The sequence below is a fragment of the Salvia miltiorrhiza genome, chromosome 7, assembly GCF_028751815.1.
Source record: "Salvia miltiorrhiza cultivar Shanhuang (shh) chromosome 7, IMPLAD_Smil_shh, whole genome shotgun sequence".
Taxonomy (NCBI): Eukaryota; Viridiplantae; Streptophyta; class Magnoliopsida; order Lamiales; family Lamiaceae; genus Salvia; species Salvia miltiorrhiza.
In genome coordinates, this window is record NC_080393.1 from 21,780,996 (window position 1) to 21,798,153 (window position 17,158).

Consider the following 17,158-nt stretch of genomic DNA (forward strand, 5'->3'; position numbering starts at 1 on the left):
TCGTGGGAAAAATCTCACTGGAGTCTGGGTGGATAGTTTGTTTAACATTTTGGAGAACAGGGAAGTTTTGGATTTTGGAGAATCGATGGTCAAAATAGCTTTGTAATTTGAGGTGATTATTTTGATCTTAAAAGAAATCACGTTTTGATAAAAAAAATAAAATAAAATAAATAAATAAATTTAACATCTAAAAGTAAAAAATTCTTATTATTCTTGAATTTGATTGATATTTTCTAGGCAAATTTGTGAATTAATGAAGGAAGAAAAATAAGAAAAAAATAAATAAAAGAAGAATAATGCAAAATACGAAATTTTGTTACATGAAAATTAATGAAATATAATCGTTTAGGTTAAAAATTATTGACCCTATATTTGTTTCTTATTATTATTTCATCATAGCACCCCTATCTATAATAGTATAATTATAAAAAATTAAAACTATAAAATTCATTAAAGATTATGTTTTTTATACAATATAACGCATTATTTAGAACATAAAAATTAATATATACTTAACTCTTTATAAGAAAATTACTTCGAAAAAGAAAAAATCACAAGCAAAAAAACGCAGCCTTTTAGAACATAAAATCTGAAGCAGATGATCAAATTGGTATAGGAGTTGGACGAGGGATCAGAAATACTATATGAATACATGATCCGACATGAATCTAGGACAGCACAGCAGCAAGTTCAGTTCTGCAATAGCGCCAAAACTTGTAAGCTTGCGAGTTGAGGCGATAAGCCACCGTTTCATCAACCGAGGCCTCGCACATACTGATCAACAGTTTTGTTGAACAGCTCGCATCTGCAGAAACAAGGCAATGCATATCAAATTAGCATCACTTTCAATCATATAACGAGTCAAAGAAGCATGGGAGTTTGCTCAAGGCATCATCAATTTTTATAAAACCAAGTATAAAGGCATTCGATGATGTCAATCTCATCAACAAAGAGAATCCTAACGATTCTGAATTCTTTAATTTTTTTTATTCGTGGCAAATTGATAGTTTAAACACATATTTATAATCTTATGTTATGGTAATAAAACACAACATGAAACTAAATTAATATGATGGTGAATGTAGTAAGCTTGAAAATCCATTATTGTTTCCTCATACAATGTAGACTCAACAATAGTGAAGGGCTAATTTTTACGAACTAGATAAACCTTAAACTACTATCTTTAGAGGTAAAGATTGAACTAAAAGTTTGAAACTTATGCTCAATGAAATTCTCTAAATCTTGGAAAGCTGTGAGATGCCAGATAGCTGCAGAGAACAGCAGATTTACAAACAGGTGGTTCATATTGGCTCAAGTTGAAAAGTGAAGCAGGTAGCAGCATCTTGAGTTGCTCAGTTGCCCACAAAATATTGTTAATGCAACTTCTTTCTAGGGAACTTTTTTAGCCTTAACACATGATTTATTGACATTTTCATGTTGAACTGATGTTTTACTGTTTACCAAGTATAATATATGTGAAGATGGATTGTTCTTTCATCAATATCACCCAATAAGATCGAATGAGGAATGAAGGTGTACAAGTCTTAACAAAAAGATATCAGGAAAATGTTTAATAGTGGAACTCCCACCCTCCTCAGCCCCAGAGAAGCTGGAGTTCACCCTTCCTCAGCCACAGAGTAGATGGTGGAACTTGAAGGGGAGGGGGGCTCGAAAGGAAGGACTTATCACCCAACCCAAGGGCAATATGTGAAAAAGCAATTACATTTTGCAATTTAATGCTTCTTTAGAAATAAAATGAATAATTAATAGTAACTTATATTATTAGTTCCTCAAGAGCCATAAAACAGCATTTTCATCAAAATTATTAAACTGTTGATCTGAACAACTGTGAAACTAATACAAACAACACAATGAAGACGTGTGTGTGTGTGTGGTGTTGGGGGTGGGGTGTTAATGAAGACAAGAAACCACCATATATTTCCTTATTCAACTCTATGTTTAAAGAGAGACTTGATTTAAGAAATTTTGCTTTCAGAAGAAGCATAATATACTGATATTCATCTAATCAATCATGTCTAGAATTTGCTGCAGTTTTTTAATCACTACCAGAGTGCATTTAGAGAAGTAACCACCCAAAAATTTTAGTGATCGTTCAATAATTCAACGTAGAAGTATAATTAGAATGTCTATTATATGTAATCATCAAGTTTTAAAATGTATCTCACGCTGAAAATTAACACTGACCTTATGGGAGTTCCTGGAGAATATAATGGGTTCTTGACAACATATTCAACATACAGATTATAGATGTACTTCAATGAGTCTCTCAGATCACCTGTTCTTGGATGGGTGACTAGAATTATCTGCATAAAAACCAGATTATTTCACAAACAAAACCATGATAGTATATTTACAATTGTGAATTCCAGAAGGCAAGAGAAATCAAGAACAAATGGCATACAATCTTGTAAACAGTTGTAAGCACGAAAACTCGTTTCCCCTTTTTCTTTTGCATCATAGAAAGAATACATATTAAGACTCCCCCCCTCCCCTGGCCCACATACACATACACACACTCGCACACAAGAAAAGAAATCCATTAACAGCAAACATCTGAATGCTCTTTTTTTAAGACAAAGATGTGTTTCTCGGAAAGGTTCCTGAATAGAAAATATAATGTTAATACAGCACCCATTCATTCAGTGAAACAAAGGATTATGCAATCTAACACTTCGTTACCATTAAGATATCAAATTTTGGACATCAGTCAAGCATAACCCAAAATGAACACAATAAAACCAAGACAGATCAGCAGTGAACTGGATATTGTTTTAAGTAAAATCCCGATCAGTTTGACTCCACAATTACATTTAATGTGTTATTATATCAAAACTACACTTGACAGTGTCCTGAAACACAGCATTTGAAGCCTTAAATTGCACTCAGTCAGAAAAGAAATTGGACTTTAGAATCCCCTCGATATAATAGATTCAGAAGCAGTTCAAAGAAATTACACTACACATCATATACTAGCAATTCCATATCAAAGAAAATAAATCTCGTGCATTAACAAATCTTGACATCAAGTAGTAAAATTGATCATAAAAGAATTAGCGCAATGATATCAAGTACCTTAATCCCAGAAGGACTCTCCATGAAACTCAGTTTATATGTATTGGTCCGGAAGCTGTGGAAGGAACAACCTTGCCCCGGTAGCTGAGGTACCCCAAGATTCCCTTTTTCAACACTGCCCCCAACAAACACAAAATCACAAAACAACTTGGGAAGAAAAAGAGGAACAATCACTTGCTATCAATTAGAAAAACAAAAATAATCAACATAAAAAACACAATCAAAAGTGCCGATTTTCCGGCAAAAGCAGAGAGGCAATTTCAAGGGGGAATAACGTCGAACACCTGATGGGATCCATCTTTGCAGTCAACGATTTGAGGGAGAAGAGGAGTCCAAACATGAGCTTGTGATCTTGCTGCGAACTGAGAGTCTTGAGCGGTCGATTCCACTCCCTGTAGAGCAGGCACACTCCATTTCTGTTGAACACGTACATCATATGCCCGTTGTTGCCAGATGCCGTCGGCACCGGAGGAGAGGGACTGATTTCTGTGCCGCCAAAGAACTGCATTTTGTTGGGAGATGAGATCGAATTGCTCGCCTCGCTTGCTTTCAGCACAAAGTTGCGCGATCGCTCAGGATTTCACACAGGATTTTTGTCTCCACGATAAACCAATAAAATGCAAAAAAAAAATTCCCTTTTTACTTCTATTTTCGAAAAATACTCGTCTTAGTCTTAGGATTGCCGTAAATTTTTGTTTTCAATTTTGATGAATATTAGAATATAAAAACTTCTTATTATGTGCATACATATCGATTACAATTTTGATTCCTATTCACAAAAATATTTGCTAGCATTTTGATCCGGTACAATGCATGGTAAACATTTTTATATTTTTATGTTTTTATAAATTTAATATCAATTCAATTATCATGTTTATAAATATAAAAAATAATTAAATATATTTTAGCTGAATATTGAAAAAATAAAAAATATATAAAAATCACAATAATAAAAATTGATATTAAGAAAAGACAAAAAAAAAAGTTTAAAAAGTAGATTTATTCAAAAAAATGAAAGATAATTTTATGAATTTAAATCTTTAAATAAATATAAACTTCATATTTTAAATCAAATATTTATCTAAAATATATCAAATTAAAGCTCTTATCATGATCTTTAATTTGATATGCATAGTATTTTATAATTAGTCGAAGTTCATAATTTTAAAAAGAAAAAAAAATCCCTAGTTAAAGAAAAAAGAAAAAAAATATTATACTTTATAATAAACTTTCAATTTTATTATAACTATAAAATTGTCACTCAATTTTGAAATTAATTTCAAATTAAAATTTTGACTTTTTTTAAAATTAAAAAATTTAACTTTTAAATATTGTATAGATATCGTTAAAAATTGACCTTGATTTTAAATGTGTTAGATTTGATAAAGTCAATTTGTTCTCTTCAATATATTTTGAAATTTTAAATTGTTAATCCATCATAAATACTAGTATAAGGAATCACATGCTTCGCAAAATATTACTTTTGCAGTCTGTTATAGATATTTTATGTTTGTTTGATATATTTAATTTTTGTGTATTTGTATTGATCTAGTATTATGTTCTTTAAAATTATTTCTTTATTAATAAAAAAAAGTGCAGCTATATAATTATTTTATTAATATAAACAGCGGATCGTATATACATATAGAGCGAGGGATGAATATATGTTACATACATTATGTGAACACTTTATACGAATATCGTTCATATTTGGTCTATGTTAGTATTATTTTTTTATTTCATATATTTATTTTGATTATAATAGATCATAAATTATTATTATTGATATTATCAATTTTATAAATTACGTAAAATCAAAGCATGATTTGTTGAGTTTCCCTATAACTTCATATGACTAATAAAAAGAACGATCGAACTTTAATTTTTATATTATTTATAAACTTAGTAATCTCAATAACAATATAGATGTATCATAAGAGCATCTGCAACGGTTACACGATAGCAGCCTACACGTGTAAGGCTGCTATCGTGTAACCAATGCAGCAAACACTTATACGAGGGCTACACGTTCTATCGTGTAGCCCTCACAATCGTTGAAAATAACACGCGCCTTTAAAAAAAATTGAATATTTGAATTTTGAATTTTTTTTTTGGTAGGATTTCAAAATTAATGCAATTTAAATTTGAAATAAATTGTGTAATTTAAATTTATGAAATTAAACTTAAATGAAAAATGGAAAAATCAAAACTAAAACTATCATGTAAGCTATCATGTAACCCCAATGCAGCCTCTTTACACTATGTGGTCCCCCCTCATAAAGTAAGCTATCATGTAACACCAATGCGGATGCTCTAATGTTAGGTTCGGAGGGTCTCGAATAGGTGTATGGGGGGGAATACACCTATAGGTTATAGGTGTATGGGGGGAATACACCTATAGGTTATTTTTAAAATCAGAAGGATCTCAATACAGAAATCAAAATGAAACTTTAATCTCAAACACATACACACCTGTTTATTGAAAAGAGATTTGACCAAAACAGAGTTGACGACTGATACTGAAAGACTCTTTAGTAAGGAGTTATCAGTTAAGTCACAAGAACTTAACTCATGCACGTAAGGCTTCAGTCGAGTTTGATAAAAACAGAGATGTTATAAATCTTCCTGACTATCAGAGGATAGGTCAGTCAGACTGATAACATACGCAGCGGAAATACTTTTGTTTCGCAATAGCCTTTGTTGAGCATGTTGTTAGTCTTAAGTTTCTCTTTGCAATTAATCAGTATTCAGTTTATCAAAGGTAATAACACAAGTAGGAAAGTAAAACTGAAAGCTGTAAATAACACATAGATTTTTACGTGGTTCGAAAAACACTTCCTACATCCACGGTTGGTTGATCAGACCAACAACTTCACTCTGCAAGTGCTTAGGGTGCACTGCAAACCGAGGCTTGTGCTTACGGGTGCACAGCAAACCGAACCGTGTGCTTGCGGGTGCACACAACTGAATCAACTGAAGATCCAATCTTCAGTACCAACACGCCTTGTTGGATTTCTCACTCCTAGCACGAACTGGCACTAGGATCTCACGGAGACAGAGTACCTTCTTGAACTCCTTTGCAACTCAAACACTCGATTCTATCGGTCGAAGAGAGGTTTGAAATATTGTCAACTAAACTTCAAGGAACAAGTTCTTTGGAGTTAGTTTTGACCTAGGCTCTGGGTAAACAGGGGTTTGTCTAAGGTCTAAGAGAATATATGTAATCAGCAGTGATTGATTTTTGGCTTTGGGATTCTCTTCTTCGATTCAAGCTTTGGCTGAGAAACAATTTTGGCAGAGTTTCAGCTTATGTTGTTGAATCGATGAAGATTGAAGTGATCCTCGAGCCCTATTTATTGGAGAGGTCTTGAATAGATCCGTTGGCGGAGAAGGTCTTCAAGATTTCTTCCGTTAGAAAGTAATGTGAACTTGGGCTGAGGCTTTAATCTTCGAGGTTTCTTATTTGGTGAGACCGACTATGTTGAAGAGCAGGAGATGCGACGTCTCTGATAAAGTAGTCATCAAATAGGAATGACCTCTGCAGAGAAAGAGAAAGGATGATCCTGAGATCTCTGCATTTAATGCGGCTGTACTTTTGGAGTACGTGGCTTCCTTTGAACGTTTGAAGGTTCAGTCCGAGGAAGAATGTTTAACTGATACTTGACTTTAGTATCAGTCCGCTGATTCCACGTGGCACGCATTAAGTAATCAGTTCAAGACTGATTCTTCGACTGATACTTCAGTCGACAACTTCAGTCTTCAGTTTTTCATTCTTCAGTCTTCAGAACAACAACTGAACTAGAAAAGAACTCTAACACTTGAGTTCGAACAGTTCTAGTCTATTGCAAACAAAACCTATGGATTTTGGTATCATCAAAACAAGGATTAAGATATTCCATTAAATTCCCAACACATAATTATATATTTATGATGTGTCTTTATGATTTATGATGTTTCATATAAGGTACGTATCATAACATATTATTCATCAGTATTATAATATAAAAATACTTTGTGGAGAATTGAAATAATAAGGTAGTATTATAAAGTGAAAAAATAAGGCTCTATTGAAAAAGAAAAAGAAAAAAAAATCTAAGAAATCCTTAAAAACACAGGAAAGCAAACTAAGGATCGGGCCTCGTTAAAATATTAATTAATCCTAAAGAAAATCCAGTGGAAAAAACTTTATGAAGGAAAAAGAGTGTTAGTCTAAAAACAATCCGAACAAATAATGGAATAAAGAATAAAGAAAAAATGAAATTATTGAGTTTCGAACTAATCATCACCCAATAAATGCTAGTATTATATATCCCAAGAAAAAAATAAGCAGCAATTTGAGCAAGAATCGTGAGAAAGCTTCGGGCTAATCATCACCTTCCTAGGATCCAGATCAAAAAAGCTACTCAAAGCAAGCATGTGGCAGTCAAAAAAGAAGCACAAACAAAGGAGCGAGCACCTCTCTTCCCGAAAGAAAAACACGATCATTCCTACGTCAAAATGCATCGCCGCCGAGGAAGCTATAATGCCACCAACAAAAGTCCAGCATCTAGCTCACCACAATACTCTCCAACACCCATCACCATCATCTACAAGGAAGCTTAGGATTGATCGCAGCCTTAATGTAGAAACCGTGAACTTGAAAAAAGCTCACAGTGATAATAATAATTTTAAATAACAATATTACGTTTGCATGGGAAATTAATTCTTACTATTTTGCCATATTTTCATTATTTACATTAGATAATACCGTCTAAACACAGTTCCAAAATTCATAAAAGACGTTGTCCTTGCAAAATGAATAATTATAATAAGGGTTAATGCATGTAAAATAATGAATTTTCATTAAATTTTAATTTTACATACAAATTTTAAAAGATAGCGTGATAATTACATACAAATTTTAAAAAGTAGTGTGATAATTATTGAACTTTCATTACATATTTTGATTTTACATACAAACTTTGAAATGTAGCTTGATGATTATTGAACTATTGATTTAATCTAATTTTGCTATCAATCGAGATTTCGACCTAATTTAATACTAACATGGCTAGCTGTATAATTAACGTAATATAATCAACGAGGGAATAAAAACGATGTATATATATGATGACACATCGTAACCACTATTCAAATTATGCAAAATTAGATTATTTGACTAGCCATGTTGGCAATAAATTTGGTTGAAATCTCAATTGTAGCAAAATTAGATTAAATTAATAGTTCAATAATTATGCCACTATTTTTAAAATTTTGTATATAAAAAAAAAAAGAATTTTATGAAAATTTAGTTATTATCACGCTACCCTTTTAACTTTTTAAAGTTATATGTTAAATTATGATTTAATGAAAGTTGCCTTTTAAAGTTTATATGTAAAACTAAAATTTAGTAAAAATTCAGTATTTTAAGGCAATTCTCCCTTATAAGAAAGAATACAAAGGATGTGGTTTCTAACAACACTTGAATTCCTATTTATATTAAAAAAATAATCTTAGAATTTGAGCTTATGAGCTTGCTTCCGTTTCTAAAACCTATGAACTTCTATTTATGTTTGTTTTTTTTTTAGGAAAAAACTTTTATTTATGTTATTTTAGGTAATTTTGAGTAAGAAATTAACTTCAGCACAAACAAAAGTAGATCCAAGAGCATTACAGATAGTTATATCCATTTTAATATCTAAATATAAATTGTACTAATATTTAGATATAAAATTACCAATTCCAGAATGTTAATACATAAATTCAACTACAAGTTCCTGGTTTTCTAGTTGTGTTCTCTCACGTACTGAAAATAAAATGTCTGATTCCACATTCTGTTTTATTTAAAAAGAAAAAGGAGAAACACCTGAATTGCACCCAGCAACAGACTTATCAAATAGTCCAAATAAATAATAAGCAAAATGTTAAGGCCACAAAAAGTGGATCAACCATCTCAAAATCTAAAGAAAAAGAGTTAGAACTAATGAAACAGTCGAGTTTTGACAGACCTAAAGGAGAAAATATGGACAACTTCACAAGAAATGCAACTCGGACAAATAATCAAAAATATTATGTGGGAGCATCCAAAGCCATACTTCAGTGTTCCCATTTCTTAAGCTCCATGCCATCCGGAGCACTTCCTTCAACCTTTTTCATTCCAACTTCTTTCCAGTTTGTTGATAGCACTGTTCCATTAGACTCTACCTGTTGGCAAACACCAGAGGGAAATCGTCACTACTAATTAACATGTAATGGCAGTTGAAGAAAGATGCCAGGATTCAAATGTAGTTTTAAGCTCATCACGAGAAGCTCCCCCTACTTATAAATTCTCATGAGTTAAAGTTCAGTTCTTACAAATGATTTCATCATGGCTCTTCTCGTGTCTTCATCTGCATCCTTGTATATGTCTCTGAAAAACTTGTTCAATGCTGCATCACCATCGAGTTTTTCATCCTTTTCCTGATGCAGAAAATTGATGAGTTATGGGATTGAGACTCGGTCAGTTACTTAGTTATTTAATGCCTAAGAAAATCCCAATATTCAAATACCCACCTCCTTTTTTACTTGAGCTTCCAGTTTATCCCAATCTACTCTTTTGGGTTTGGACGAGGGATATGTGGGTTTCTCATTGCCTGTTGAACCAAGAGAAGGAAGTGTATCTCACGTCAGCAATTATATGAAGAAATTTGTGATTTGGAATGCAGCGCTTCCAGAAAGAACACATACCTGTTGGTACGTTCACTTTCTGGGCTACAGCAACATCCCTTCTAAATTCAAGGGATGTCCAGTGAACAGCGTCTGCTTTGGCAAGTCTGATCTCAATTTTGGTAGACATGACTTCATATTTACTCTTAGAAGGAAGTATCTGTTATAGCAATTTCAACATAATAGCATTAGCTAAGATGCAAATACAAAAGAGTCCAGCAAATTCAATAACTTTCAGCTTTTCATGAAGGGTGTGTTTTCTTGGGTTGTAAATATATCATGATAAAATGAGGGATAAAATAAATTTCTCCCTTCAAATCCCTCCTTTCCTTTCCCTTAGTTTATTATCCCTCCTTGGAGTGACAAAGAGGAATGATAAAGGGTGAAATTCTCATTTGTAAAAAATGAGGGAAAAGAAATGAGGGATTTGAAGGGAGAAATTTTTGTAATCCTTCCTTTTCTCATGATAAATATTCAATCAAAGAGAACACACCCAAAAAGGTTGAGAAAAGCATTATGCATTGACGTAATTAGGAAGTACAGAAAAGTATCAGACAATAGAACATTTGCACTGCTGATTTATTGGGCAGCAGCATTAGATAAAAAGAGGATTATCAATGATGAAGGTTCTAGTTAGAAGAACAAACTATCTCCAACGCCATAACAGGAGAGTTTCTTCACAAATAAGATTCCTACTCACACAAGTACCTTACTGATGCAAAAACAATGAATTATGTACTTTTAATCCTGGTTAGAAGGAAGGTGAGGAAGCAATATGCCATCCCAAATTCCCAACAGAAGTCAGGAATAAGTATAGATTTGATAAATTACCTTTCCAAACAACCGAGGTTGAAAATGATATGCCTCTTCTCCGGGCACCTCAATGGTAACACTAAGCTGCACATTAACGAATGAGAAAGCGGTGTTGGTACTTGTGCAGAAGTTAGTTGTATCATTTCATAAGGAACAAGAAAGCACACAAAGAAGAACTTACTATTTGTTCACCAAAGTCAACCACAACATAGTTTGCTGGTATGCCCTTCGCAAATATTGTTACGACAACTTCCTCTGGTTTCTGATAGAATTCATGCCTGTGAAACATGGATAACCAGAAATGAGAAGAGCTAAAAACATGGGATAAGCTCATTAATGTATAAAATTCTAAAAAGTTCTGCAATATCTTTGCAAACCAAATAAAAGAGAACTAAGAATTCGACTAGTGCATCTGATAGAATCATAGAAGAAATGATTCATTGTATATATATTTTTTTGAAGAATGATAAGAGTCGTTATGTTCTTAAGAAACATGGTTCCACTCTTATTAGAATAGTCCCTTCCCAAATATTTAACAACTACCATGTGATTACTAGCCCATGATTAGCATCTGTTAAAAGTGTTTGTAAGATTCTCAAGGAACAGAATAATGGATTTCAAATACCTAGTCACAAAGTCAAAACAACTAGCCATGGCACAAAAATTAACCAATACAGATAAACTGCTGTGAACTTTAGCAAATCACGGTCAAGATGATGAAAACAAGCTATTAGATGGCACTTTGCTCGTTCTCAGTTAGTGGAAACACAACAGTTACTGGAAACACAACACATACCCAAATCTATGATGTTTAATGAGCTAATGAGCAACTTATCAGCAACGAATCTACCACTCACACTGACCTATATTTCAGCCTAGTAGACGATGCTGCTTTTTCTTGGCTGGACAACTCCACTGCAGGTGGTAAATTATTCGGAGTAACCACACCTGTTGAAGGTTTTTCAGCCAGTTGCGTAGGCAGCTCTTGAGCTTCCTCTGCAATTAAAAGAAAATTATATCTACATAGAGAACAATAAAATGTACGGAAAACCTTAAAACATGTTTCACTACAGGTCGGGTTATTGTTGCCTACTCAAATAATATCCTGTCACATATCATAGGCATTTCACAGAAATGACATCTAGAGCACCTTTTAACCACAAACTCGGACACCAACATATTGCATAACTATATTCAAGACACAAGCAAAACATATGAACAGTTAAATGAAAATATGCCCTCACATAGCAAAACATTCTAGAGATTGAATTTGAAGTTCATGGGAAGTATAAACTTAGAAGCAGAAAAAAGTCCATGTAAATTGTTAATTGTAAGAACTGGATATCCTATCTCGTGAAGGCATCACATGAAACGTAGGAAAGCAAAGAATTCCATTATGCAGTATCATAAAATAAGTCGAAATCAACATAGGAAGATTCATCTAGTTAATCATCCCTTTTTCAATAATGATAATAAAAAAGAATAAGACAATCAAATTATATTTAGCTGCAATAAAAGAATGGTTTCCTTCGACAAGGCAAGGCAAAACCAAGAAACAAATTCTAGCCCCCATTTATCAGCAAATTACATAATATGTACAGCAAGGAGATGTAAAAAACAGACAGAACTCGGAAGCGCCATACAAGACATCAAAAAGACACACTAAGGAGACCAAGTATGAAGCATAGTTGGGCAATCAACTAACCTGCAATATACTGATCACATTCTTCGATCAATTTTTTAAACCTGGAATCTCCAGGTGCCAAAGTTGCACCAATTTCCAATGCTGTCTTGGCAGTCTGGTACTCCTCAAGCTTGATGCATGCCACACTTTAAACAAAACATACACAAAACCTGGTGGTAAGAAACTAAATGTAGTACTGTCTATAAAACTAAAGTGAGTCTATTTTGCAGTTATGACGTTTATTTGAAATCCGATGGAGAATAATCAAGAGGCAAATAAAAGTATTAAAGCTAACATCATAACAAGTGTTTTTAGGTCAATGTGTGATCAGGTACAGTGATTGAAACAAAACTAAACTAGCAAAGTGGAGCCATTTTAGGCTATTATTCCAAAGCAAACCAGAAGTCCTCTTAAGATATTTAAAACAGTTGCTACATAACACTGACGAAACTTGACAGTTGATTGCAAAAAGGAGCAGAAAATAATGTCATGCATGGCCATATGTTACTAAGAGTTTTAGAATCGTAAGAACATCATTAAAAGCTAAAAAAAAAACTTACCCTTTACGCAGATATGCTTTCGCATTTGAAGGATCCAACTCGATTGCTTTGTTTGCATCAGCAACAGCCTCTGCTCATCAAAAATTTATAGAATACCATGATAAGTATTAAAGCAAGCTTCTAAAATTCTCAAGCACTCTTCAACACAAAGAAAAAGACATAGCAATTACAATCGAGCTTTTCAAGATTTGGAAAATCAATTTTACAAAACTTCAAACAGAATCCTGTCGGTTGCAATTCATGAAGCCAAACCTATGGATCTTACGACATAGATTTCATTGACTTGAGTCGTTACGCGAAAAAATGAAATAAAAAGAAAAGTGTTTTCTTTCAATCTGCAGGTGTATACAGAATAAAGAGTGGCTTGAACAAACAACTCGGCCAAAAATTACCACAGGACATTGAAAACGCAACAGTTTCGAACAGCCGGGGAACCTAAAATCATCTACAAGCAATTAATTTGGATCAAAATATTCAAATTACTGCATGAAGATAAATTATTGAATTTCGAAAGCAACTATTCATGACCGAAGTTCAATAACAGAACACGAATTACAACCACCACAAGCCACAACACACGTCCACCATACACAAGAAATATCTATTACCCGGATAAAATAATCTCCGGTACGCTGTAATACTTAAGAGAAACGGCAAGTTTCTGCATTAAGAAGGCAATATCACTTACCGGTGCAGTTTTGGAGTTTGATATTGGCCTGGGCGCGGTCGACGAAGAGGTCAGCGCTGTTAGGGCTCAAAGCAATCGCCTGAGAGTAGAGGTCAACGGCTAGCTCAAAGTGATCATCAATGAACGCTTCTTTGGCCTTCTTCTCCAGATCCGCGGACGCCATTGATGCTCCGATTCGAAGTCAATCACAGCGATGGGATTCGTAAATTGCGTGTGTTGGATAAGAATGGGTGGAGACTTGAAATTGAAAAGTGGAGACTGCAGGAAAGGGGAACGAAGGATAGAGCAAGATTTAGATGCACTGTGACTCTATGATTAATGATTGATTTATTTATAAAAAAATCACAAGACCTACTTCTACTTGTATTTGTATAAACAGACTTTTAAGGTAATACGAAGCTTCTAGATGTAGTTACCTTTTCCGATTATAAAAATAATTTTACCTTTCATATTTGTTACTATAATTAATAGTCTAAGATTCCACGTCAAGTTCATACAATAAAAATTTAATTTTAGGTGAATATATTTGAGTTGAATATAAAAAAAATAAAGAAGAATTCTCAATAATAATATTGATTTTATGAAGAAAAAAAAGTAAAAAAAAAAAAACAGAATAATAATACACAAGAATTGAAAAATGGAGTTCTATATATATAAATATATTAAACGAGAAGAGCGTGAAAATAAATTTAATATAAAGGATAAATTGAAATTGAATAAAAAATGCATTTTTTTTTTGTAACTTGCGGTAAATTATGTTTCAATTTATTATATTACTCTTATCTTCATTGCACTTTTTTTTTTTCTATTTTTTTGTAATTTTATTTGAGATAAAATATACAATATATATATATATATATATATATATATATATATATATATTAAAATGAACAAAGTTAAGACTGTTAATAAATTTTCACTCTCTATGTATCTCTCTTTGTGTCTATATATATGTATGTATATATTAATTTTTTTTAATTAATTTTCTTGAAGGTTGAGACTACTGACATGCTTAAACATCTTTTTAATATTTTGATATTTTTTTTATTGTTATTTTTTCATTTATGACATTTCAATTTTTCGTATTATATAGTCCTATTTATTTTACATTAAAAATTCCTTAATATGATACAATCATACAATGTCGCTATTATAAGAAGAGTCTAAAATCATAAACACCCCACATCATGCAGGAAGTACGCTAGTATTCGAAAAAAAGATAAGAGATTGTGAAATATATTTTATAAGTTTTAATCTTTAAACAAATTTTACATTTTAAATTCAATATTTACATAAAACATATCAAATTAAAGCACTTGTTGTAATCTTTAATTTTACATGCATATCAAATATTTTATTATTAACTGAATTTTATAATTAAAAGAAAAACTTAAAATAAAAAAATAAGAAAATAAAGAAAAAGACAAATATGTAATTATTGGATGAATAGGAAAAAAGAAAGGTAAAATAGTATTATACAATTAAACTTTTAATTTTATTATAATCACAAAATTATCATTTAATTTTAAAATTAGTTTAAAATTAATTTTAAATTAAAAATTATCTTTTTAATACTATAGTATTATGGATTGTGATTTAATGTATATTAATTTTGTGAGTAGGTAATAGTCTTTTGTGCTTGTGCTGTTGTGCATGTAAATTTTAAATTTAAATTTATGTTTTAAACTGTTAAGAGTCGATCTCAAATCTTATTGAAAATTGCTTTAGAATTCACTAATTCTAATTCAATTTTAATTTTTGAACATGATTTAAGATTTCAATAATAATATATATTTTTTATTTGCAGCGAAATTGATGCGTCTAAAAAATTTCAATAGCTAGAAGAATATCTGAATATCCTTCGATAAACACAAATATATTTTTAAAAAAATTAGTGTCAGATTATTTTCAAATCATCGAAATTATACAATTAAAATTGATTATTTTTTTTAATAATGAATATTTTTTAATAATAATTAATTTAGCGGCGGATCCAAGGAGCTAGCGGGGCTAAAAGCCCTCATAAATTTTTTTTAAAAAAAATACACATATATGATAAATATTATGAGAGTATTTTTGTAGTAGATGAAACAATTTTTCAAAAAAATGCACCGAGATAGCTTTTCTTGTGCTTTAATATATTTATTGTTAAATTATTTGAAAAATAACAATTATTTATTATAATAAATGACTTTTTTTTTTTATCGGACCAAGAAATCACCAAGTCCACCTTATCTCTCCAAACACCAAATTCGCTCTCAATGGGGATCGAACCCGAGTCTCATCACTAAAGTGAGGACCCGGTGGCCAGGTGAGCTAAGCCCCCTGGTTTATTATAATAAATGACTTAGTTTTAATTCTAAGTGGTCGTTTGGTTCGAGTAGAGAAATGGAAAGTGAATGGAATTAAATAAAAGGATGGAATGGTAACAATAAGCATTACTTTTATTGGGTGTTTGGTTTAACAATGGAAATGAATCATTAGTAAGAGATTTCCTTTCTTTTGTTTCCCCTCTAGTTTGAGGGGTAACAAATTGGGTGATTGGATTACCTTAAATAAGGGTAATGGTTACCTTACTATCCAAACCAAACAATAAGTAATTGATTCAATTAATTGATTTCCTTTCCAATTTTCAAAAACACCCAATCAAATATGGGCTAAATCTATTAGTAAAATTTTACTTGAATATAAAAAAAAATGTACGAATTTTCAAAAAAAAAATTGACTCGAAAACTACAGGTCGTCGACTCGGAACTGCTATACTAGTTTACTCACAGGTTCTATAATTGAAGCAGTTGAATCCCCTATTACGAAATATTGGACCCGCCCTAAATGAGAATCCCTTTCGTTTTCTTGAATCTTTTATTTTTCCTTTGATGATAGTGGAGACAATTTAGCTTTTTTCCAATATAGTTCCAAACCTGGCTACAACTCAAAGCAACGACGTGGCTTGTGGTGATGGTTTTGTGGATTCTTTACTTTAAAACTCTGCATGAATCATGATACATTAAAACTCCATACAATATCATTCTAAAAAAAAAAAAAAAAACTCCATACAATATCCTTGGGATGCCTATTATCATTATTATTATTATTATTATTATGACATAAAAAATTCAAATGCTCTATTTATTGGTGTATGCAAAACTCATGTTCTTGGCAAAATCCCTAAACCGTGTTATTCCTTAAACGACGGACTTTCTTCCTTCCAATTTTTAGCATTCATCTGAAAATAAGACGAATTTCAATAAAATAGTTGAATGTGTTGTGAGTGAAATAAAAACCTCACATTTATAAGAGTGTTAAAGTGGAGTAAGGATCACGCATATTTTTACTACAAATATAAATTAACAGCAAAATGAGATACAAACTTATTAAATTGGATTTTATAGATAAAAAAGAAAAAAAAAAACTAAAGAAACACTTGCATGCAGAACGACGCAGCTAAGAGTCGAGCCTCATTAAAACCTCTTTTAGGCAAATCCAGAGGGAAAATCCTTAAAGAGGAAAAAGAGTACCCGTTTAAAGCTGGAGCAAAAGAAGAAAACTAGGAAAAAACTTCATGGAAATGAGAGTTTTGGCCTGAGCTTTGGACTAACCATCACTCGGAGCAAAATCCCCTCAACCATTAAGCCA

At 31.9% G+C, this 17,158-nt stretch overlaps 2 protein-coding genes across 3 annotated transcripts in view; both read right to left on the bottom strand.

Annotated features, from left to right (window-relative positions):
• Positions 1-573: 573 nt before the first annotated feature.
• Positions 574-3,864, bottom strand: LOC130993421 (uncharacterized). Of its 2 annotated transcripts, XM_057918300.1 has the most exons (4): positions 3,378-3,864; positions 3,094-3,208; positions 2,206-2,324; positions 574-805 (listed from the first exon to the last, which is right to left on the bottom strand). In XM_057918300.1, exons 1-4 carry the CDS (start codon positions 3,599-3,601, stop codon positions 754-756), a joined length of 510 nt encoding a protein of 169 aa, XP_057774283.1. In that variant the 5' UTR covers positions 3,602-3,864; the 3' UTR covers positions 574-753. The 2 variants fall into 2 exon arrangements, with proteins under 2 accessions (XP_057774283.1, XP_057774282.1); XM_057918299.1 differs by lacking the exon at positions 574-805 and having other exon boundaries at positions 2,118-2,324; positions 3,378-3,811.
• Positions 3,865-8,943: 5,079 nt separating this feature from the next.
• Positions 8,944-17,158, bottom strand: part of LOC130993427 (protein SGT1 homolog) — a 77,681-nt gene continuing 69,466 nt past the window's right edge. Inside the window, exons 2-11 of the mRNA XM_057918308.1 lie at positions 13,523-13,980; positions 12,835-12,904; positions 12,296-12,420; positions 11,454-11,586; positions 10,772-10,868; positions 10,609-10,674; positions 9,799-9,937; positions 9,625-9,704; positions 9,427-9,531; positions 8,944-9,276 (exon numbers count right to left, since the gene is read on the bottom strand). Coding sequence (XP_057774291.1) covers positions 9,169-9,276; positions 9,427-9,531; positions 9,625-9,704; positions 9,799-9,937; positions 10,609-10,674; positions 10,772-10,868; positions 11,454-11,586; positions 12,296-12,420; positions 12,835-12,904; positions 13,523-13,685 — 1,086 coding nt within the window. The 5' untranslated portion in view covers positions 13,686-13,980 and the 3' untranslated portion in view covers positions 8,944-9,168. The remainder of the gene's footprint in view (positions 9,277-9,426; positions 9,532-9,624; positions 9,705-9,798; positions 9,938-10,608; positions 10,675-10,771; positions 10,869-11,453; positions 11,587-12,295; positions 12,421-12,834; positions 12,905-13,522; positions 13,981-17,158) is intronic.